The following is a 21,823-nucleotide window of genomic DNA, read 5'->3' as shown; positions in this document are numbered from 1 at the left end:
TGTAACTAACTAATTAATATTGCAAAAATATTGGAATGCTTTTTTCCATTTCTTCTTCCAAAACTACACTGTGTTCCTTTAATTTCGATGCCAAAATGTATCATCACTTTTCTGGCTCACTTGCCTGTTCACATGAGACACATTTTCTAGATGACAAAGACTGACAAAGAGATAGATAGGAACGCGTCAAAGGAGTTTAGATGTTGTCAGTTAGATGCAGGGTGTAGTGAATGTGATCGGGACTGAGATGATCTGAGTCCTGTATCTGCAGCCTGCGGCGCTCCAACGGTTGTTATAGCTGATTGGTTATTTCCCTGATGGACACGCCTACAGACCAATGGCTGACGCCGTTTATCTAGGGGCTAGCTAGCTACACGACGTTATAACTTTGTAACTAGTTAAATTCAAACGCCTATTGGCAGTAAAACTGGTGAAGCGGACGAGCGGCTCCAAAGGTAAAACTTTATTCATTTGACGAAGCTGGTCCTCGTGTATCGCGTAGATAGCGTATCAGTAGCGTATGCTACATTTGTTCGCGTACTTGCTATAGCTAGCTATTTAACGAGAGTTTGCAATGTTGTTAGCCAGCAGTTACTATTCTTTCAGGGTGAATGTGTGCTGCCAAAGCCTGCCGCGCTACACAGACTCTGGTATCAACAAGCCCTGTTGCTAACTTGCTGTGAGTCGATTAAAACCAGTGTTGTCATTGTCATTGTTGTTAAAAGACAGGGCTAGGGGTTAGGGTTACTTACAAGAACTTCATCGTTATGCAACGCTGCAACATAATATGCAGCTGAGGTCTCACAGTGTTTAGTCAGTGATCCATGACATGTTTGATTGTTGCACTGATCTGAACGATGTGTGTTCCTGTCTCGTGCCTCATGCTCTTGAATTCTGTGTCCTTCACGCTGACACACCGTTAGCTCTAGCTGTAGCATTCATTAACTTTTGGTAGAATTTACTTTGGTTAACTGACTGAGCTGTGCAACATTTGGCCCTTGTACTTGATGTATTTTTTTTTGTTGTTTGTTTGAAATTCAAGATGTCTCGGGAACAGCTGGTCGTACAGCGGGCCAGGAAGTCCTTCCAGACAGGGAGAACCAAACCTCTGGAGTTCAGGATCCACCAGCTGAAGAGCCTGCTGCGCTTCATCTCTGAGAGACGCAGCGACATAGCAGACGCTGTCAAAAAGGACCTGGGGAAGGTGGGTCACTCCTTCGCGTTGAAATGTTGTTGGAGGATCAGGAAACTGCATGTGTTCCTTGTGGAGACTGGCGGCTGTTCAGTTCACATGACAGGAATTAATGTTCCAACATTCACTGCCCTGGATTATTGTCAGTGTGCCTGAGCAACAGTGGTGCCTGTTAAACTCATTGGGAAAACAGCTATCATACCTCAAATTGTAATTGGATTAAAAATCAAATCAAAGTTTCTATTGTGCTGCTCTGTACTTTTAGTCAGTGTTTTTACGTGTTTCTAAAGTGGCTTATCTGGTTTGCTGCTGATTTTTGACACACTGCCATATTGCTCGGGGCCTTCAAGGAGTACACTTTTAAATGAGCAAAATGGCTACAGGCAAATACATATTTGGCCATCTTCCTACTCAGTAGAGCAAAATGGTTGCGGTGGACTACACTTGTTATAACACAGCCAGGGGTTTTGTGGACTAGGAAGCCTGTACCTGATTTAAAGCAACAGGTACAAACATTTGTGTTATTTAAGACTGAAAACAATTAAAATCCAAATTCGTGTAGACCATCACTGACAACCTGGAAACGAGTTGTCATTATCACACAACTCAGCCACAACTTCAATCCATTATATGCCTGATAGCAACATTTTTGCAGCCCAGATCTGGCTCACACCAGCTACATGTGTTCTTCCCACACATCACATGCACTGAAGGTACTTGGGCAGTCCTCTCCTGTTAGCCAGATCTGAGCCATAGCATGGCCACATGTCAGCTAAGAGCGAACCTAATAAACCAAAACTGGTCCCGGTCTGGCCAGATCCAGCCCCTTCGGCAACTGGACGTGTTTCAGTCTTTTGAAGACTATTCATCTCTCATCCAAGAGGCTTCTTCAGCTCTAACTAACTGGAGGAGAGGTGGCTGGCTGGCTGGAGTGTCCTAACAGAGTTGTTAAGGACATGTGTGATTCGTTGGTCAAACCGGCTTTCGCGTGGGTTTCTAAGGGGCCATCCACATGGAAATGCTTGTGCGTAAACACACATGTTTTGCATCGTTTGGGCCGATTGTCCACATGGATCCTGTAAACGCACTTTTTTGAAACGTGGAAACGGTGGGAAAAAATCTGAAAACGCTGCCCCTGTGTTCACGTGTGGACAGCGAATCCACATACTTTTAAGAATCGATGACGCCATCGCCCCTCCCCTCGACCTCTAGCCTTCCATGTCTTAAACCCGCAACGTCTCATGAGAACAACAACAACAACAATGGTGGACTACATGCTTCTGTTCGTGCTGCAGAAGATAAAGAGCCTATCAGGGTTACTAGGGCAAAAATATTATGCTCCTCTGCATCTTCTTCTTGTTGTGTTCAGTTTCTCCTTCTACTGTCTGTCTGGATACAGTGCGCAAGCTTTATGCTCCGTCTCTTCTTCTCCATTTTTGGTGAATTTTAAGTGTCACCTGTAGGCCTGGAATATGAACTACAGCGTGTTCAGTTGTTTACAATGGATCCGTTTGGACGCAAGTATTCTTGAAACAATGCCGAGGAAGACGGGGGGAAGAAAGATTGTTTTGGTACGTGTGGACAAGGCCGAAGGCTAGCTGGGCCCAGGAGTGAATGGTTGTTAAGCTCTCTGGGGTGAGAGCTCAGTACAGCATTGTAAGTGGGTGATAGGTAATGTCTTAGGCCACCTCCTCTGTTCAGAGACAGTCGTTCCAGTTTGACATACATGGATTCCTTTACCCCTGTAAGAATACACCCACACAGAGGTTTAAAGCCAGCCAACTCCCCTCAGGTTAGTTAGAACTGAAGAAGCCTCTTGTAGGAGAGGTGAAACGTCTTCAAGAAACTGAAATAAGTCCAGCTGGCAATGATACAACACCTAGATTTACCATGACCTCGATGACTGAGAACCTTCATTAACATGATGCCAGTTTGACATTTTCATGTGCCTTTCATGTGAGTTCATGTGATATGTCATGCTGAGGGGGCCGCTGCTATCAGGAAGTGCCGTTGCCATGGTTTGGATTTGTGTTTGGTTGGTTTGACCAAAGGTTTCTAAGAAGAACATTTAAATGAAATGTGACAAGAGGATCAATACAGTACAGTAAAGGAGAAAGCAAGAATAAATTAACTAAATGCTATCCAACACTGTTTTCTCTGCACTCTGGTGATAAACTCTCTATGGACAGGGACTTGATTAGACTTTGAGATAAACTCTTGATCTGTTGAACAGATAAACATACATGAATGAACCAGTGAATGAATAATCACACCAACAGTTGATGAGTGCTAGATTTTGTCCCCCCTTGTGTTTCAGAGTGAACATGGGACTGAGCTGTTTGAGACTCTGGGATTGGAGGGAGAGATTAAGCTGGCTGTAGAAAAGCTGGCAGAGTGGGCGGCTCCTCGGCCGGTAGAGAAGAACCTCCTCACCATATCGGATGAGGTGTATGTGCAGCCAGAGCCTCTGGGGGTGGTCCTCATCATCGGGGCCTGGAACTACCCCTGGGCTGTCACCCTCCAGCCGCTGGTCGGAGCTATCGCGGCAGGTACCCAATATACACATACACACCCATATGTGCTTTAGCAGTATGATTGCAAATTCTGCTTTTGTGAAGCATATTCTGAACATTATGTTCAACTTTTCATAGACTGTGTCAGACAGCTCTTTATCTTACTTGCATATACCTTTTATAATACTGTATAGTGCAATACCACAGCAGCAGGAATGAGTCTGCGTTCCTTTCAGACATATCTTAGTCAGATCTGTAATATTTCTGCTATAAAACAGGCAGCAGGATTCACTTTTATAAACTCCATTAAAACAGACATGGGGGTGAGCATCCCTTGTGCCCACAGTGTCATTAGTTAAGGCTTCATCAGCAAAGTAAGTTTTAAAAATCCATCACTGGTGCAAAAACTGAAAACACTCTTATTCCCTGCCATCATTATTTTTCAATCTCATCAGAGCAGCTGATTCATCACGACATCTTGCACACCTTGTGCCAGATATCTCGCAGGCATTGTGATGTCTGATGTGATGGCTGAATGAAGCCATAATCAACATAAATGTCAAGTGCATAAGAAACCATCAGCTGATGAAGCTTGCAATGTATCATATTCCATGTCTTTAAAGGGCTCTAGACAGGCACTTCGATACCGTCTCTCACAGAATTCTGTCAAATTCATTGTTAGCTAAGTTAGATTTAGGTAGAGAGGGGTACACCAGAGACAAAGTTCAGACAGTTTAACAACCATTCACACAGGGCCACAGGTCATCTAGCTCTAGTAACCTGCATGAAGGCCGGTTGGGTCAGTGACACACAAGTGGTCCAATGACTCTGGAACTCAGAGCTCACATGTGTTAGCAACCCTGTAAGGACACACAGAGTTGAAAAGCCTGCAACTCCCCTCCAGTTAGTTAGAACTGAAGAAGACTCTTGGATGAGAGATGATACGTCTTCAGGAAACTGAAACACGTTGCCCACCATACAGCACTTAGATTTACCATGACCTAGATGACTGAGAACCTTCATCGCAACAGATTGAACAGCTTGAGAGTGTTTATGTTTTGGATTATTTCCTTCTTTGGTTTCTTCTGCTTTTTTTTCCTTCACTTTCTGATTTGTAAATGGTGTCTGTTATAACATTTCAGGTAATGCAGCAATAATAAAACCATCTGAAGTCAGTTCTCACTCCGCCAAGGTCATGGAGGAACTCCTCCCTCAGTATCTGGACAAAGTGAGCCTCTTGCTTTGTTTGAAATGATATCTAAACACTAAACACAGTTTTGATCATTATCTACATTTACTGAGAACGCACTGGATATGTTAAGGACAACATCTACTCTCTCTGTAGGATCTGTATCCAGTGGTGACAGGTGGAGTGCCAGAGACCCAGGAGCTGCTGAGGCAGAGATTTGACCACATTTTCTACACAGGAAACAGCACAGTGGGTAAACTGGTGATGGAGGCGGCAGCTCGCCATCTCACCCCAGTGACCCTGGAGCTGGGAGGGAAGAGCCCCTGCTACATCGACAAGAACTGTGACATTACTATAGCATGTCGGTCAGTCTGAATTCCACAGAAGCTTCAAATAACTACCAGACATGCAGCAGTGGTCAAATCCAGCACAGTTCCTTGTTGAATTTGAAACATCAACAGTGTGATAAAAAGTAAACAGCAAAAAGCTGCTTTTACTGTGCTGATACAGCATGAAGGTGTATCTTCAAGGTTTGATGCTTTTCCTTTGCTTTTTTTTGTCCAATACAGTCGCATCACATGGGGCAAGTTTGTCAACTGTGGCCAGACATGCATCGCTCCAGATTATATCCTGTGTGAACCATCCATCCAGAGCCGAGTAGTAGAAGAGATCAATAAGAACGTCAAGGTTGGTCTTAAATTAAGATTTGTTGATCCCGCATAGCGTACTTTCTTATAATCCATCAATTGTCTTTAATTCTGAGATTACAAACACTTTGAACATCATTTATCTTTTGTTTCACACATTGCAGGAGTTTTACACAGACAATCCAAAAACCTTCGAGGACTATGGGCGCATTATTAACCAGCGACACTTTAAGAGGGTCATGGCTCTCATGGAGGGGAGCACGGTTGCTGTTGGTGGAGACAACGATGAATCTCAGTGTTACATAGGTACGTGCTGTGTCAGAGCTAAAAAGCATTTGCACTGTGATTCAGGCTGCAGTACTGGCAAGCACCTTAAATTACTTTGTCATTTCAAGGTGTGTGGTACGTGTTGCTGCATAGGGTGGATCACGATATTTGGGCTGGACAATATTGTGATATAAATCTTGGTGGTAGTGATCAGTTCAAGAGACAAACAATATTACTCTCCCTCATACAGTATGTCACTGTTGGTTGATTGACCTCTTGAAAAGTTGCTCTGCTGAATCAGGTAATGCTTCAGACTCCACAAACCACGTTTTGAGTATCATCACCTGTAGCCTGGAAAGACAGCTCTGAAAAATGATGTAGCCTGTTTCTTCCTGGATGACGGCGGGTGGTCATAGCAAGAGATGCAGTATATGGATCTTTTACAGCTGATATGGAAACTGATAATTCATGGTCGATACTGAGAAGATAACCGATAATTACTTAACAGATAAATGGCTGATAATACAGTTTAAATTTCCAAATAACGGACCGACTATTGGTCCAATATAAACCCCTAGTTACAGAGGCCATCTTGTCGTATGGATTGGTGATTGTTAGTTAGAGAAATAGAATCCAGTTATAGGTAAAAATAACCTTGGTAAGATTTGCAAGACTGTAAAGAATTATGACATTTGATTTCATTCTTTCTGTAAATACCCTCTAATCTGTGTACCAAATAAGTGTCAATTGCATTGTATATGTACACAAACATTTTGTGTCTTGCCAGGATACTCACAACTGGAAACAATATAACACTATGCTACCTGTATCTTGATTTACACTGTCTATAAAGCAGTATCGATGACAATAGACCTTCCTGTCTCCTGTTAGCCCCCACTGTGCTGAAGGATGTGACGAGGGACTCCAGAGTGATGAAGGAGGAGATCTTTGGGCCCCTGCTGCCCATCATCACAGTGAGCGGTGTCGATGAGGCCATTCAGTTTATTAATGAGAGAGAAAAACCTCTGGTTGTATATGTCTTTTCCCATGACAACAAGGTAAGGAAATCACCAGCAGACATGTTTGTTTCCAGTCATTCTGTTTAACATTGAATTGATATTGTGGCTGTGGTTCTAAAGTGCTATGTAACCACAGAGCTTTGTATGATTGTGTGATAAAGTCTTCTTGTCTGGCTGCCAGCTGATCAAAAGGGTGATAGCTGAGACTTCCAGTGGAGCTCTCCTGGCTAATGACTGTCTGGTCCACTTTACCGTTAGTGCTCTGCCCTTTGGAGGAGTTGGTGAGTGTGTGAACACTTAAACCAAACTGCAGTTATTTAGCATCCTTGTAATTGGAGGATTAACAGATTTATGTAATACATGTATAGCTGACATATCCTCCTCCCCTCTTGCTCAGGTAACAGTGGGATGGGCTGTTACCATGGCCGGCACAGCTTCAACCAACTCAGTCACCTGCGCAGCTGTCTCATCAAGCAGCTGAAGATGGAGGGAGTCAACAGCATGCGATACCCACCTCATACAGCCAAAAAGCTGGGCTGGGCTCGATTCTTTCTGCTCAAGCAGGTCGATGTGCGCAGGCTGCGGCGCATGGCACTGCTGACCATGTTTGCTGGTTTGGCAGCATTTGTGGTGCAGGTAAAGGAACTAAATATACCATTTCAGACTAAATTGGGACTAAAAGGTTCTGTTTTGATATCAGTAATGTTGTTTATTTTGCAGGTCTGTAGTATCCTACAAAGTTTCCTCAAAAGAAATACTCAGTTTAGGGGATTAATAGCTTTAGAGGGATTAGAGGGTTTTCCTGAGTAATTTCCTTGAAAGAATCACTGCATTTATACTCAAGAATTTACTTATTTTTCTTTGATTATTGGACACTTGATTTTACACATTTGTTGAAGATGCTTGTAAACTGTATTCATATCACACTCTCCATTTCGCTGAAATGAACAGGATTTTTGATTTGCATGCAAACTGTGAAAAATCAGAATCAATTAGATATAAACTTTTTATTTTGAACCAGGCTGCTGCACTCATACATAAGCTTTAAACAAATGAAAGTGAATAATGGCATGGTAGGTCTTCCTGCTGGGGCCTAATTCTCTAATCATTAAATACTAATACAGTTTTTAATTGCATGTGACAAATCATAAAATGCTATCTTAGTTATATTTACCATCTTTGATAGTAAAAATGATTATTATTTTCCCATTAGGGGGAGGCAAACCTACACAAATACTCATCAGTCGCATAAATGGCTGATAATACAGTATAAATGTCCAAATAACAGGCGCAGACGACGGCCAAAACGCCACAGTCTTGCCCACTCATTCAGACACACAGCTTTTATTATATCAGTCCTATTGTCTGTGGTGATGCACACTTGAAGAGTTTCTGACGAGTTCAGTGACATGGAAGCATCTTGCAGCCCATGTGCATGAGCTCTCCTGCAGGAGGGACAAACTTTTGAACTCCCAGTTGTCGATGTAATGTACTGTTAAACTGAGATAAGGCTCACAGGTTCTGCTGCCATACATAGTTGTGGAGAAGTGGGTCACAGATTTTTAGCTGGTGGGCCACCTTTTCTCTTTTTTTTCATATGGGATAGATTTGGCAAACAAAGAAGCCACAATTATTTGCTTTGGGGCTGGTTCCTTTGAGGTTTTATTTGTTGTTAGTGGGGAAGCGGACATGCAGATTAGTAGTGGATGGCATTTCATGTGGTGAAACAAATTGGTAGTTTTTTGGCAATGGTTTGGTGGCACATTTTGCAGATAACCGTGTTTCCTTCCAGAATCCAAACCGCTGCCAGGTGATAAATCCAGTGCTGTGTTTCTTCAGAACCAAGTTGTCCATCTCCATCTTCAGCTACAAACTCTGAGCAATCCTAAACTTGCTTGACCTCTTCAGTTTTCTCTCCAGGAACCCCTGAATCCAGCACCATTGCAGGCAGAATGGACAGCCCTCATTAAAATGAATTTTCGCCACACTGCCTGATTTGATTTGAATGACTTTTGGGGCAGATGTGTGAAACTGAACTGTCTTACAACCATTGACTGAGATCATCAAGAACATAATCCTGTTCAAATTACAGATCAGTTGAACCACTGATTTTAATGAGAGACAACAGGGGAAGAATTTTATCCACAGAGACATGTCATATTTGACAGTCGCCCCTCAGACCAGACTGGGCATATCATCATACTGTGCATATGTTGGTCTGTAATATCAAAACAAGCTGAATAAAGATTTTAGCTGGTGACTTTTAGAGAAGGTGAAATTCTGTAGACCAGAATCTGCTATCAACGTACGTGGATTTGAAACTAGATACCTAACTCTAGGTCCAGTTACTAAATAACTGGAGGGATCATTTTATCCCACACTGTTATGACATGAGTAATCAGATCCTGTTGGATGTGTTCAAGAAGCAGACATGAATGCTTAAAGTGATAGTTGAGGTCTTTTGAAGTATGGTTGTATGAGGTATTTATTCCATAGTCAGTATATTATCTGCCGTAGATGATGTCGTCGTCTCTCCCTGTCTGGAGAAGCAGCAAGTAGCACCAACAACAGCCCTTCACATCGCTGTCAGACAGCCACTGAAAGTCCAACCTAAACAGCTGATCTGCTGTGTAATACAGCTCATGGCAGGCACAGCTGCACGTGTGCGTAGGAATACATACATAATACAGTTGAGGGAATGCAGTGTCAAAAGAAAGAGGGCTGTCAAAGGCAATCCCATATTAGCAGGGGAAATTTGGGTGGATGCACCTTCTTGTCTTTCATCCACAGTCCTCTCAATTCATGTACTGGTCAGGTGGCTGCAACATACTAGCAACCAGCTAAAAGTGATATTAGAAATAAAGTAAATAGCAATTACTCTTATCAGAACTGCATATCCTTATATGAAAACTGACCGATTGTTAAAATGATCGATGTCCTGTCCTCTCCTGTTGAGAATTTTCCCTGTCCTGCCCCAGTCACCTGATGAATAGTGAAACTGACTCCCATCCTGTAGGGATCCAACCTAGTGTGACCCACAGGATTCCTGAAAAAACACCAACCTCTGACCCCTGCCTAAGACCTTAAAGCTACAGTTCACCTAAAAAAAAGTCTACAATTGTCTCTGTCATTATCTCCTCAACCCCCCTACTGATGGAGAACTGGATTAGGATTCATTGTCCAAAAAAATAAAAAAAAAAGTGTTGCAGCCATGTCTTTCCCAACAACCAACAGATGTCACTAATGACTCATCTTATGTAACAAAATGTTGTTAACCTGTAAGTTAATAATTGGCACACTATGTTTTCCATTCTGTCACTCAGGTGTAAGACAGAGGTGTCTGTTCAGTATTAACCAGTCCTGGTGAGCACTGTAAAGGTTGACTGAAGGGATCATATTGTCTTTAATAACAGGAAGCCTTTGTGTTTCATGCAGCAGTTCTGCCCCATATAACACATGAGAGAAACTTTTGAAGTGAGAGGTATGTTTTCATCAGTGCAGTATTTGTGTGATGACCATTTACAGCCTTTTAAATAACAACAAACACAGTTTCCAGAGATACCCAACACACACACAATCACACGCACACACACGCACCCACAGTCCTACAGACTCGTACTCTCATACAACAATGGCTTTGTTTCCTGCAGACAAAGTGTGGCGTTGTCCAGGAAATCCAACCACACAATGCCCCCTCATCTACCCTCTCTTTAATTACCCAGCATGCTTCACTCCTCCCTGATAAATAGTCCCTTTTGTTTAGGTCTGCCCCACCACCTTTGTTGACATCCACACTTGTTGTGCTCCTGACGACAGTTGAACTATCTGTCATCTCTGTATTTCAAACAGTTTGGATCCGTGTCCTGACACTGAAATTGCCCGCTGTGTTTCTTGCAGAGATTCCTGCGGTGAGGAGCAGAACCAGGACCAGGTGGACTCCTGAGCTGCAGTTTAATACAGCACTCTGTTAATTTACTGTTCCATATCATTTCTCCTGCATGTAGACACATTTGACTGATGTATGTATTTAAAAAATATGTGTTTTCTGTTACTCCAAAAGCTGCTATGGATGTTTTTTTAAATTGTTTTAAATCAGTTTTACAGCAATATGTTCTAGTTCTTTTTTAACCTTATGAATAGGGATTTTACTCATAGATTTTGAACTTATGAAACATTTCACCACTGAAGCAGTGATTGCATCCATTTTACTACACAATGATTTTCAATGCACTCACAAATGACCTCTAACATGGAATGCATGCACAGTGAATATGAATATGCCTGTGTCAGTTTTGTGGTCCTGACTTTCTGCAAATAAACATCAGTATAATTCGTTGACATGTGTGTTTCTCCCCGCACTTGACTGATTGATTAGTTTGAACAAAGATAAATATCTTAACAGTGGCATATCATTAACAAGATCCCAAGGTTACTGTCGTTTATGACACGATTGATAACGCTGTTATTAAGACACATTGATCTCTCTGATAGTTCAGATGAAGTGATGGCTGCACAAGAAGAAACACAAGCAGGTGAGCTACAAGCAAAGCTAGAATCATGTCATTAAAATAAGACACTTTGAGTGTGTGTGTGTTTGAGGGTGGGGGTGTGTGATGTATGTTATCAGGGATCTCAGTGTGTGTGGGGCGGTCAGACTGAAGCTGGTGGTCACAGTCAGTAAAGTGATCCTGGAGCAGCCTGACTGTTAAACAGTGTACAATGAGCCTCAGTCAGTCAGTCAGTCAGTCAGTCAGTGTGACCTGCAGCGTGTCGGACATCTGAACCGCTCTCACATCAGACCACTGACGGATTACTGAAAACTGATACTTTTGATTTTCTGATATCTGGTTCCACTGGATGCCTCTCTGATCTGAGCACAGGTAAGTTTAAATAGGATTGTCCATTTTTTTTTTTTCTTTTTCGGAATTCGTTACCTGATGATGCGATCGAATAATCGACGTGTCGTGGCGCTTCATAGTTGTGCTGTATGAAAGTAAGACGCGGCGAGAAAAGCGCCACACATGATTTATTAATGCAGCCTGTCATTTGTTTGAACGGAGAATCAGCCTCTCTGACGTGCGGGAGGTTTTCAAAAGTCGTGGCTGCAAACATCAGCTGCAGACTCAGAAAGCTTCATCCGTCTGTCACAAGTACAACAAGAGGCTGAGCAAGAACAGATACATTTACATCTTACTTAACACTGGTTTTAACTGTGGCGATAAGACAGTAAAACGCAACTGAAGACATCAGGATCATGAAGGAGAACATCCTGGAGGATTCTTTTTATCCATGTTTGCATCCAATCAAAAAAAAGGTCAACAGAGGTCTTTTAATGTTGTTGTCAGTGACCTGCATGGAAAATGAATTCAGTAAGACCAAAGAAAATCCAGAATCTGGCTTTCACAGGAACTTTTTCTGTGTATAAGTGTCTTTTAGGCTGGTAGGTTGACCAAGTACACACTGTGCCATCTGTGTTATCACTAATCATGAGACCCCACAAGACAGCTGAACAATCATTCATGTCTTCTGACGTTTTCATATAACCATGCAGTTCATTGAGCGGTCTGGATAGAACATCATGTGGAAGTTATTCTAGGGTTATTTGATGGTTCATTATTAGCCCACCTTCACAGACTGCACACATTAACGTGTGTTTACAGGACTTGGGTAGTCCTACTGCAAGTATTTAAAAAAAAAAGTCAGCTGTATGTATTGCCTCTTGTGATGTCACTCAGTGACATGTTGCATTGTGGGCAATGAAGGTGCCAGGTTTTTGAAAAACTTCCAGTGGTCCAGCATTGCACTGCGACAGATGAATCAAGTGATTGACTCGTGTGTTCCATCATGTCGCTGCCATCACTGAGGTGGCGGCTCAGTGTCTGCTGCTGCCTGCTGAGTGACAGCAGTATGAGGAACTGCTTTAAAGACAGTGGCCCTCAGTTACTGATGAAGGTGCCTCCTGGTTATCTTAATGTTAGTCACATTTAACGCTTTAGACACTGTCTGGTAATGACAATAACATGAACAGCTGACAGGAAACCAGAGAAAAAAACTTGAGCACTCATCACATTTGTGATGAAGCACTGTGTAATGTGACGTTACCAGTGAGCTAGCGTGATAAATAAGGAGCTGCATGGAATCATGACAGACCAGTTACATTATTAAAACATTTATTTTTTTTTCAAATAGAATGAATTCTTAGAGGGTCAAATTACAGTAGTAAAAGTGATCAAACTTCTAATGATCTTATGATCAACTTCCATCAAACACCTTTGGCCTCTGCCTGCCCGGGGAATCTATGTCAAGTGTATAGTCTCAAACAGCGGCTCTATCTGAAGTGTAGGCTTGCATACTTTGTTTTCCTTTTCAGTGTTTTTTCATTGTCAAGTTTGCCATGACTGGTGCATCTACAACCCTATTGGACTCATTATGGACAGTCTGAACACAAATGATCAAAATCAATACAGCAGAACCAGAGATATCACCTTTTTAATCCAGGCATCCTTATTCCTTTTCAAAACCTGGCAACTACATTACCCACAGTGCAACATAGCCGCTGAGTGACAGCGCTGTAGGCAGTTTGTCAGATTACATGCAGCTTTCTCTGGAGCCTCAAAGGACTTAATACATGCAGTAGTACCCCAGAACACCTGTGAACACACTGGAGTGTGAACAGTTGGTGGAGGTACCCTTTAAATATCAGTTCTTGTCACTGCTGTTGTTGCTGTATATTTTGGTATATAACAGACAAGCCTGCTGCCTCACATGTGTGTCTACAGTTGCAGAAGCCGTCAGCTGTCCTCAGGCTGTGTGTATGGAGAGGCAGGCGCTGCAGCGGGCCCGGGAGGCCTTCCTGAGCGGCAGGACTCGGCCTGTGGAGTTCAGACTGCAGCAGCTGCACGCCCTGCAGAGGATGATCACTGAGAAAGAGACTGAGATCTCCTCTGCTCTCAAGCAAGACATCAACAGGGTGAGTGGAGACACAGTCCTCTGCTGCATGTAACATGTGCTGCATGTGTGTGTAATATGAGGACTGTCTTGCAGAGCCAGTACGACACGCCGCTCTTGGAGCTGATCGGCATTGAGAATGAGATCAAGCTGGCCGTGGAGAAGCTGGCAGAGTGGGCAGCTCCACGGCCCGTCGAGAAGAGCGTCCTCACCATCAGAGATGAGGTTTATATCCAGCCGGAGCCCCTGGGAGTGGTGCTCATCATCGGGGCCTGGAACTACCCCTGGGCTGTCACCCTGATGCCCCTGGTCGGAGCTATCGCTGCAGGTAGAGAGCTTTTCTGTCTCCTGTCCCTCAGTAGCCTACTTACATTTAGTAGACCGACAGTCCTGCACATCCACACGTGTTTTCAGTCGTCGCTAATTAGACCTCTGCTCAGGTGGAAGATGGGTGGAGCTATTCTGGGGATTATGTGAAGTTACCAAAGTCCACGCACTAATAAAATGATAAAGCTTTAATTGTCACGTGTTAGCCTGCGCAACAACATATGGAAATGTGAACAAATATTTTTTTATACACCCCAAATTCATGTGTCAGTTATGTACATGAGTAATTTTTTTTTTCTAAGTCACTTTTGCGATTTTCAAAACTGAGATTATAGAGATGTTACCCCCCACCACCTCAGTGATTGTCCACAGATTGACAGAGACGTCATCCAATCACAGCCTGTAAACACCCACTCAGTCCACAGAGTTCTGTGATTATCACTATATCAACTATGTGCAACAATATTAACAACTTGGCTCCAGTATTTCACTCTATGTTGCGTCTTGGGGCTTCAGTGAAGTAGAGCATATCCTGTATTAAAGATATCAGCATAGAAAAAGTGTTCTAACTTTAAAGCTGCTGTAATGAATAATGTGCAGGAACAATCGATCTATACATTAAACATTTATTTTAAAAACATTAACTGTAGGATGGTCTATGAACACATTACTTAGTTTCTCAAAATAACACCTGATTGATCCTCAGAGTAGAATAACCTGTGGATAATGTATGTCTTGTGCCTGTCTGTCTTTTTGCAGCATAGTCTTTATCCACCAGCTTCTGTCAGGAAATGAACTAATGACTTTAACTAGTAAAACCACGAAAATGGATTCTTTAGCTCCAGTGTTGCTGCTTCCTATTTAGCTTTGCTCTGATTAATTGGTTTGACTGATCTTTTAAATATTTTCATTCTTTTTTGGGTAAATACTGTGGTACATATGTGTGTGAATGTCGTGTCATCTTTATTCTTTTAAACTGACCTTTTGAGTTTATTATGTTTATTTATTTCTTCATTTATTTCATCAATTTTATTTATTCTTTATTTTACTTATTGTATTCATTTTTTCATGATTTCTGTTCTTCAGTTATTTGTTTCTAATTAGTTAGCTATACCAATTATTTGCCCTTTGCAATTTACACCAATATGTTTTATTCTTCTTCCTTCTGCTTTGTTTTGTCAAAGCACTGTAAACTTTGTTTTTAAAAAGTGCTATATGAATAAAGTTTCTTCTTCTTCTTCTTCTTCTTCTTCTTCTTCTTCTTCTTCTTCTTCTTCTTCTTCTTCTTCTTCTTTTTCTTCTTCTTCTCCTTCTTCTTCTTCTTCTTATTATAACAACAAGGGATAAACATCACATATTTAGCTATGAATCAATGAAAATATTACTTAATGGCCTTGACTATGCTTGGTGGCCAACCTTATATGTTGCAGCGCAAGTTTGAGGATACTGAGAGACAGTTATCCTGGTGTGAACTGCAGTTTGACAGCATCCTCAGCCTTGCTGCATTCTTGTCTTCCTACTTGTGAGCTCTGCGTCACTACAGTGATCTCATTCCACTCACACCAACCCGTGTTCTCTCCCTGCAGGCAACGCAGCTGTGGTGAAGCCGTCCGAGCTCAGCGAGTACTCGTCCCTCCTCCTCCGGGCTCTGCTGCCCCGCTATCTGGACAAGGTCTGAACACCAGCTGCTATTGTTGATGGAGTAATGTTGTGAGCTGCTGTAACGTTACAGCCTTGTGCCAACACAGTACAGTGCATCATAGATATGTTCTGCTGTAGGGCCAAGTGGCCAAGTGTGAGGGGATTCCCTCCATCAGCAGTGACTCATTCTTTGTCATCTTGAATTCACCAGGAAGGTCTCGGCCATGCTTGATATTTTTGGTAAAAACTCAGCAATTTGGCAGCAATTTTTATATTCAGCCTTTGTCTTTAGACAAACATGCTTTTTCAGTCACATTTCAGTCATCCTTCATAGTTTGAGTCTAGTTTTAGTCTTTAAATTCTTTAAAATCAATCAATTTATTCCTATAGCCCAAAATCACAATCACATTGCCTCAGTGGGTCTGCAGTCTGTCCAGTGAACGACATCCTCTGTCCTGAGACCCTCGAAGTGATCAAAAACTTGTCATGTTTAGGGAAAAAAGACGATGAGAGAAAGCCACAGAGGAGGGATCGCTCTCTCAGGATGGACAGACATGCAATATTTGTCACATTTACAGAACAGAACAACAGTTTACAAGTTAAATTGACAGAATATCTGATACAAATGATAATATATGTAAAGTTGGTTGATCCAGGAGTCGACAGAGCAGGCCGAGGCATCGCCAAATAATAGGGCAGCAGGAGCCAGGAAAGGCAGATGGTCCCAGGGGCCCGTGGTCCATCAGAAGGACATTTAAGACGGCATTTAGTCAAGATGTTTACACTAAGCCTTACTTTACCTGCTCTAATGTTATGCTCAAACAGCAGGAAAACCAGATTTGTCGGACAGCACACACCTATCTGCATGGGTTGCTGTGGTGACAACATAGGCATCAGTCAGTACGTATGAGGGTGTTAGGGCTCTCCAAGATGGAAGCATGAGAAAGTGAGATCCAAACACTCACACTGCCCGGGCTGTTGGTCTCTGTGTTGTCTCCCATACAGCTCCTACTACCAGCAGCAGTTTGGATTCTGCTCAGCTGCTGTGATGCACTTTGATTTGACATCGTCTTTGTGTATCACGTTGCGAGTTACACAAAAGATATTTTTATATCCGAAGCGAGCATCCAGAATGTCCAGACTGAGACACATCTATAGCAATCTGTTTTGAATATATTCTAAAACCCCCCTCCCCATGTGCTGTCCAGACAGCCTAAAAAACATCTGGATACAATCTGGATACACCACAGATAAAAAGCAAAAAGGTGACTTAGCCGACTGTCCAGTCACACTGACTTAATGTTTGTACAATCAGTCTGCTTTTTCCACATTAGGATTTACAATTGGCTAACTTGCTGTGGCATTAATAACAAGATGGTGCGACTTCATCTGTCTCTTCAAGTGGGTTGTATTCTTCCAACCTAATCTGTAGCCGCAGGGTGTCTCTCCTTCTCCCAGAGTGCATTGTGTTTTCCTTTCTGCTGAATCATAGATAGTGTATCCATAGAGTGTTTCATTGTTTCTGACCGAGCCCTCTTTGCATTGAAGGCATCATGTTATTTGACAGATAACAGAAACATGCTGGGGGATGACATCATGCATTTTCTAGATTTCCCATCATGTCTCACCAACAAAAGAAAAACCCATGGCCTACATTTGGTCATTATCTTCATTATCAGAGATCTGTTTTTAGATAGTCGTGTGTCATTTTTGTTTTAAAAAAGTTTTTTTTTTAAAATCATAGTTTTCTTCGATGAAGTGAACACTGTTGCGGTTAACATTTTGGTTTTGGATCTTTGCTGGATGATTTCCAGGACCTGTACCCGGTGGTGACAGGTGGAGTGCCAGAGACCCAGGAGCTTTTGAGGCTCAGGTTTGACCACATCTTCTACACAGGCAGCAGCACAGTGGGCAAACTAGTGATGGCGGCTGCAGCTCGCAACCTCACCCCAGTGACCCTGGAGCTGGGAGGGAAGAGCCCCTGCTACATCGACAAGGACTGTGACATCAGAATCGCCTGCCGGTAAAACACCACTATTTGGTGGATTACGTCTTAGATTCAGTGTAATGAGATATTTTGGCAAGAATTTAGACAAATATAGAAGATTAGGATTCAGTTTTCGCTGTGAACCTGAATCTGACCCCCTCAATTTCTTAAAAAAACTGAAATAAACGCTCTGTGTGCAGTCGAATCACATGGGGAAAGTTTGTCAACTGCGGTCAGACGTGCATCGCTCCAGACTACATCTTGTGTGAGCCGTGCATCCAGGGCCGAGTCGTGGAGTGCATCCGACAAACTCTGCTGGTACCGTCCTGTCTGAGCTAATTGTCTTCATGTAAGTTAAAGTGCACAGTCTGGAGTCTCATCAAGACCTCTCGATCCACCCCAGGAGTTTTATGGCGCTGATCCCAAATGCTCGGCGGACTACGGCCGAATCATCAACCAGCATCATTTCAACAGAGTCATGAGTCTGATGGAGGGTTACACCCCTGTTGTGGGAGGACAGAGTGACGCCTCGCAGTGCTACATTGGTAAGAGGATTCAGCGAGGTAGTGAATCAGAGTGTTGTGTTGAAGTCTGCATCTCTTCTCAATGAACACCGACGTTCTACTCGCAGCCCCGACAGTGCTGAAGGATGTGCCCCCTCACTCCAGGCTGATGCAGGAGGAGATCTTCGGCCCTCTGCTGCCCATTGTGACTGTGAGCGACATGGACGATGCCATCCGCTTCATCAGCGAGAGAGAGAAACCTCTGGCCCTCTACATCTTCTGCTCTGATAAGAAGGTGAGAGGAACCAACCGGAGCGAGGAGATTTAAAATGTATTTGAAACCCCCCCCCCCTTTTTTTTTAAAACAATCTTTCTTCTCCTCCTCCTGTCTCTCTAAGGCAATAAAAAGGATGATTGAGGAGACCACAAGTGGAGGAGTGACAGTCAATGATGTTATGATGCACTACACACTCAACTCTCTCCCGTTTGGTGGTGTTGGTAAGACTCAGAGATCATGATTGTTTCAGGAGCGTACTGTTTTTATTAGGTCCTAATTTCCCCTCTTGTACTCGGCTGAGGAGGAATACTGATAAAAAGCCCCAGAAATAGAGAATGATTTGGATTTATGGTATTATTGGACAATAAACTGCAGAAAGCAAATTACTTTTGGTGGGAAACAACCAGTGAGGGGATGTTAATAAATACATTTACTCAAGCACTGTACATAAACACAATTTTGAGGAACTTTTCCATTTTCTGCTGCTTGATTCTTCCTCTTGACTACACATGTTGCTGGAGGCAGATATTCTACTGTTATGGCACTGTAATTGTTTGACCACTCAGTTACTTTGCAGTTTGCATGCTGCACCAGAGCCAGAGTAGCACGTTGTTAAATTCATCAGCTATCAGATTAAAAAAGACACAAATGCTGACTCAGATTTTCAGAAAAAAGCTGAATATCAGATATGATAATCAACCAGGCTTATAATCTGTCGACTCAGAGTTTTCACTATATATGTATATGTACATATTTGTAGACTAACTGCTTTTATTTGCTTTAACTTCTTTGTCCTTCCGATACAACCAGTCATTTAATACCTGATACTTTAAGACTTTTACTCAAGTACTATTAGTATGCATGACTTTTCACTTTCACTCAGAATCCTCACATAACAGGAGATGGAAACAGATTAGCATTTCTTTTCTCTTCAATCTGAAATTCTCTTTCACCTGATTCACAAGACTGAACGACATGCTGTCCACTGTTCACCTGCTAACTGTGTCTGTCTGCTTCTCGGTGCTGTGCAGGTAGAGTACTTTTAAACTGAAAAACAGCTGGAAACAACAGTAATGGGAGAAGTGAGAGTGAACCAAAACAGGAGAGTGGCTGACTACAAAACACCCAATGATGAAAGTATAGAAAAAAACAATCTGATGCAGCTATAGTACAACACTGCGTCATACAGCCCTGCCACACCAGCCAAGGTTGGGGTCAGTGGTGAGCGTCTGTGGCTGTAGTTGTTGTGGTGTGTCCCGCATCATCGGCACAAGTCAGACAGCGAAGTGAGTCAGTGTATAAAAAGAGAAACTGAGGAAGAAAGGAAAAGCCCCATCAGTCTGTCCTGCTGGTATCTATGATTTCACCCATCTACTGCACTTTCTCCTCACTGTCCTCTTCACCATTTGCAACTTAGTGTCAGACAAATTCCCAATTAGAAGCAGGTTTATTTATTAGAATGGTGTCAAAAAACGTTGGGTTTATATCCACAGTCCTGTGATGAATGATAATGATAATAATAGTGACTGCTGCTACCTGATGGCATGGATAGTCAGCGGTGGGCTTTGCACTGTGTTCAAGTACAGCTTTTTACCAGAGAAACAGGTGATGTGAAATGAATTGATAAAGACTGTGGTGAAGAGGAACCTGAACCTGACATAGGGTCCAAGTGAAACTCTGAAGTCAAGTTGGATCAGAAATCTACTTGTGAAAGTAAAAACCTATGTGTGTCCTGAGAAGTCGCTCTGGATCTTCAGCCTGTCTTGGTTTGAAGTGCTGCACGCTGAGTGGTAGTGCTGTGTGAAAAGGGTATACTGATGTCAGACATTCTTCTTATATCATATCCTAGAACTTTGAAACTGCAGTTTTCCATTTCAAAAGACATGACTGTGGACTTCCTGACCCCTCCAGGTCAGAGTGGTATGGGCCGCTACCATGGTAAACACACCTTTGACCAGCTGAGCCACCAGAGGGCGTGCATGGTCCGCTCTCTGGGCATGGAGAGCGTCAACCTGGCCCGGTACCCCCCTCAGGACCGCCGGCGGGCGCGCAGGGTGCGGATGGCCCTCAACTCACCCCTGATCGACATGTCCAAGAGGACGCTGGTGTGGGCCGTGGCTGCCACCATCATCGGCTTCGGCCTGTTCATCACCCTGCTGGTCATCCTGCTCATAGCTTCAGGCCTGAACTGCACCTGCTGGTACTGGAGAGGCTTTTACAACTAGAGACACTGCAGCTTCCCTCTGCGAGGTCGAAAAAGTGAATCCTGTTTTGTATTCAGATATTTTGAAGATAAGATAATCCTTTGATCTAACTTGTATTTGCTGTGTGTCTGTTTTATATGAGAAGTCCCTCAGCGCTGAGACAAACACACACCACAGTGCTGTCCTGCATGTTTCATCGCAGGAGCTTAACACTCACTTTTAGAGGAAATGTCAGTATGAATACAAATTTGATGATGAACTGAGAAACCCACACCCTACTTACAGGAATCCACAGATCAAATATATGATATATGGATTTTGCTAATAAAAGTTTTGTTCGTATGTTGTTCTTCCATTTTTTTTTTCTGTCTAAAAACTGTATTCTTCCAGCAATACTTCATTTAAGACTGTATCTTTGATACAAGTGCACAGCTAGTTAGCAAATATTAGCATGCTAATGGCAAATCAGCAATATGAGGAGGCTGCAAATGTCTAACCTGACTTCTCTGAAGATTCACTAAGGCGCACCAATCGCACATGTTTGGAGGCAACACACCTTGCCAAAAGTGATACATACTTATTTTTTGGCACGATGCAAACATCTGTAACTGTTGCAGTCGTCCTCCGTCTTGTCCTTCTTCAGGTATATATCTGGGAAACAGTAAGAATCTATTAAGAGAATATTAAAACTTAACTTATATTATTATGAATATCACAATATAATGAAGTGCTTTTGATGAGATTTAAAAAATCTCAAGATTCATGTATTGTCTTGAGATAATAGTAGTGTTTTAACCCTCCAGCCCTTTGACGATTATTTACTTGGATTTAAATTCCCCCCGTCCCCCCAAAACAAACAACTGTTCCTGCTTTAATTAGAGCCGAAGTAAGTCCTGAAACATCCTCAGAAATAAAAGCCCTGTAAACTAAAATGTAACTGAATAATCTGATCTTTAAATGATATACAGATCATTTATTATGTGGCAGCTTCCACGCAGTAAAATCCCAACTACACGTGTTTAAAGCAATACACAGTAATTCTGAAGTTAACGGATGAGAAATGATCGTCTGTTGTGACTCATCCTCCGGAGACTCTGACATCCAGTGAA

The 21,823-nt window shown here is 42.6% G+C and overlaps 2 protein-coding genes across 6 annotated transcripts; both read left to right on the top strand.

Moving 5' to 3' along the window:
* The first annotated feature begins 297 nt into the window (after positions 1 to 297).
* On the top strand, positions 298 to 11,165 carry LOC119011577 (aldehyde dehydrogenase family 3 member A2-like). 4 transcript variants are annotated; one of them, XM_037084831.1, is made up of 12 exons: positions 298 to 455; positions 1,043 to 1,204; positions 3,510 to 3,741; positions 4,848 to 4,933; positions 5,051 to 5,259; positions 5,464 to 5,581; positions 5,706 to 5,847; positions 6,700 to 6,866; positions 7,009 to 7,108; positions 7,225 to 7,463; positions 10,263 to 10,308; positions 10,725 to 11,165. In XM_037084831.1, exons 2-11 carry the CDS (start codon positions 1,043 to 1,045, stop codon positions 10,278 to 10,280), a joined length of 1,473 nt encoding a protein of 490 aa, XP_036940726.1. In that variant the 5' UTR covers positions 298 to 455; the 3' UTR covers positions 10,281 to 10,308; positions 10,725 to 11,165. The 4 variants fall into 4 exon arrangements, with proteins under 4 accessions (XP_036940726.1, XP_036940735.1, XP_036940709.1 ...); XM_037084840.1 differs by lacking the exon at positions 10,263 to 10,308; XM_037084814.1 differs by lacking the exons at positions 10,263 to 10,308; positions 10,725 to 11,165 and adding an exon at positions 8,620 to 9,271.
* A 102-nt stretch (positions 11,166 to 11,267) lies between these two features.
* Positions 11,268 to 21,056, top strand: LOC119030206 (aldehyde dehydrogenase, dimeric NADP-preferring-like). Of its 2 annotated transcripts, none has more exons than XM_037117630.1 (10): positions 11,268 to 11,359; positions 13,607 to 13,797; positions 13,872 to 14,103; positions 15,689 to 15,774; positions 17,558 to 17,766; positions 17,931 to 18,048; positions 18,134 to 18,275; positions 18,362 to 18,528; positions 18,632 to 18,731; positions 20,422 to 21,056. In XM_037117630.1, exons 1-10 carry the CDS (start codon positions 11,269 to 11,271, stop codon positions 20,733 to 20,735), a joined length of 1,650 nt encoding a protein of 549 aa, XP_036973525.1. In that variant the 5' UTR covers position 11,268; the 3' UTR covers positions 20,736 to 21,056. The 2 variants fall into 2 exon arrangements, with proteins under 2 accessions (XP_036973525.1, XP_036973530.1); XM_037117635.1 differs by lacking the exon at positions 11,268 to 11,359 and adding an exon at positions 11,564 to 11,707.
* The last annotated feature ends 767 nt before the right edge of the window (positions 21,057 to 21,823 follow it).

The sequence above is a fragment of the Acanthopagrus latus genome, chromosome 2 (genome assembly GCF_904848185.1).
Source record: "Acanthopagrus latus isolate v.2019 chromosome 2, fAcaLat1.1, whole genome shotgun sequence".
Classification (NCBI taxonomy): Eukaryota; Metazoa; Chordata; class Actinopteri; order Spariformes; family Sparidae; genus Acanthopagrus; species Acanthopagrus latus.
Note: the sequence above shows the minus strand (reverse complement) of the source record. Positions and strands in the feature narration are given on the sequence as shown.

What these genes read in the sequence shown, in the direction of transcription:
- LOC119011577 (XM_037084814.1), top strand. Translation starts at nt 1,043, where the DNA reads ATGTCTCGGGAACAGCTGGTCGTACAGCGGGCCAGGAAGTCCTTCCAG. An exon ending in TGAATCTCAGTGTTACATAG is followed by an intron (nt 5,848 to 6,699) that starts GTACGTGCTGTG and finishes GTCTCCTGTTAG; the next exon opens with CCCCCACTGTGCTGAAGGAT. An exon ending in TGGCAGCATTTGTGGTGCAG is followed by an intron (nt 7,464 to 8,619) that starts GTAAAGGAACTA and finishes GTTTCCTTCCAG; the next exon opens with AATCCAAACCGCTGCCAGGT.
- LOC119030206 (XM_037117630.1), top strand. Translation starts at nt 11,269, where the DNA reads ATGACACGATTGATAACGCTGTTATTAAGACACATTGATCTCTCTGAT. An exon ending in TGCCCCGCTATCTGGACAAG is followed by an intron (nt 15,775 to 17,557) that starts GTCTGAACACCA and finishes GATGATTTCCAG; the next exon opens with GACCTGTACCCGGTGGTGAC. An exon ending in GACATCAGAATCGCCTGCCG is followed by an intron (nt 17,767 to 17,930) that starts GTAAAACACCAC and finishes CTCTGTGTGCAG; the next exon opens with TCGAATCACATGGGGAAAGT.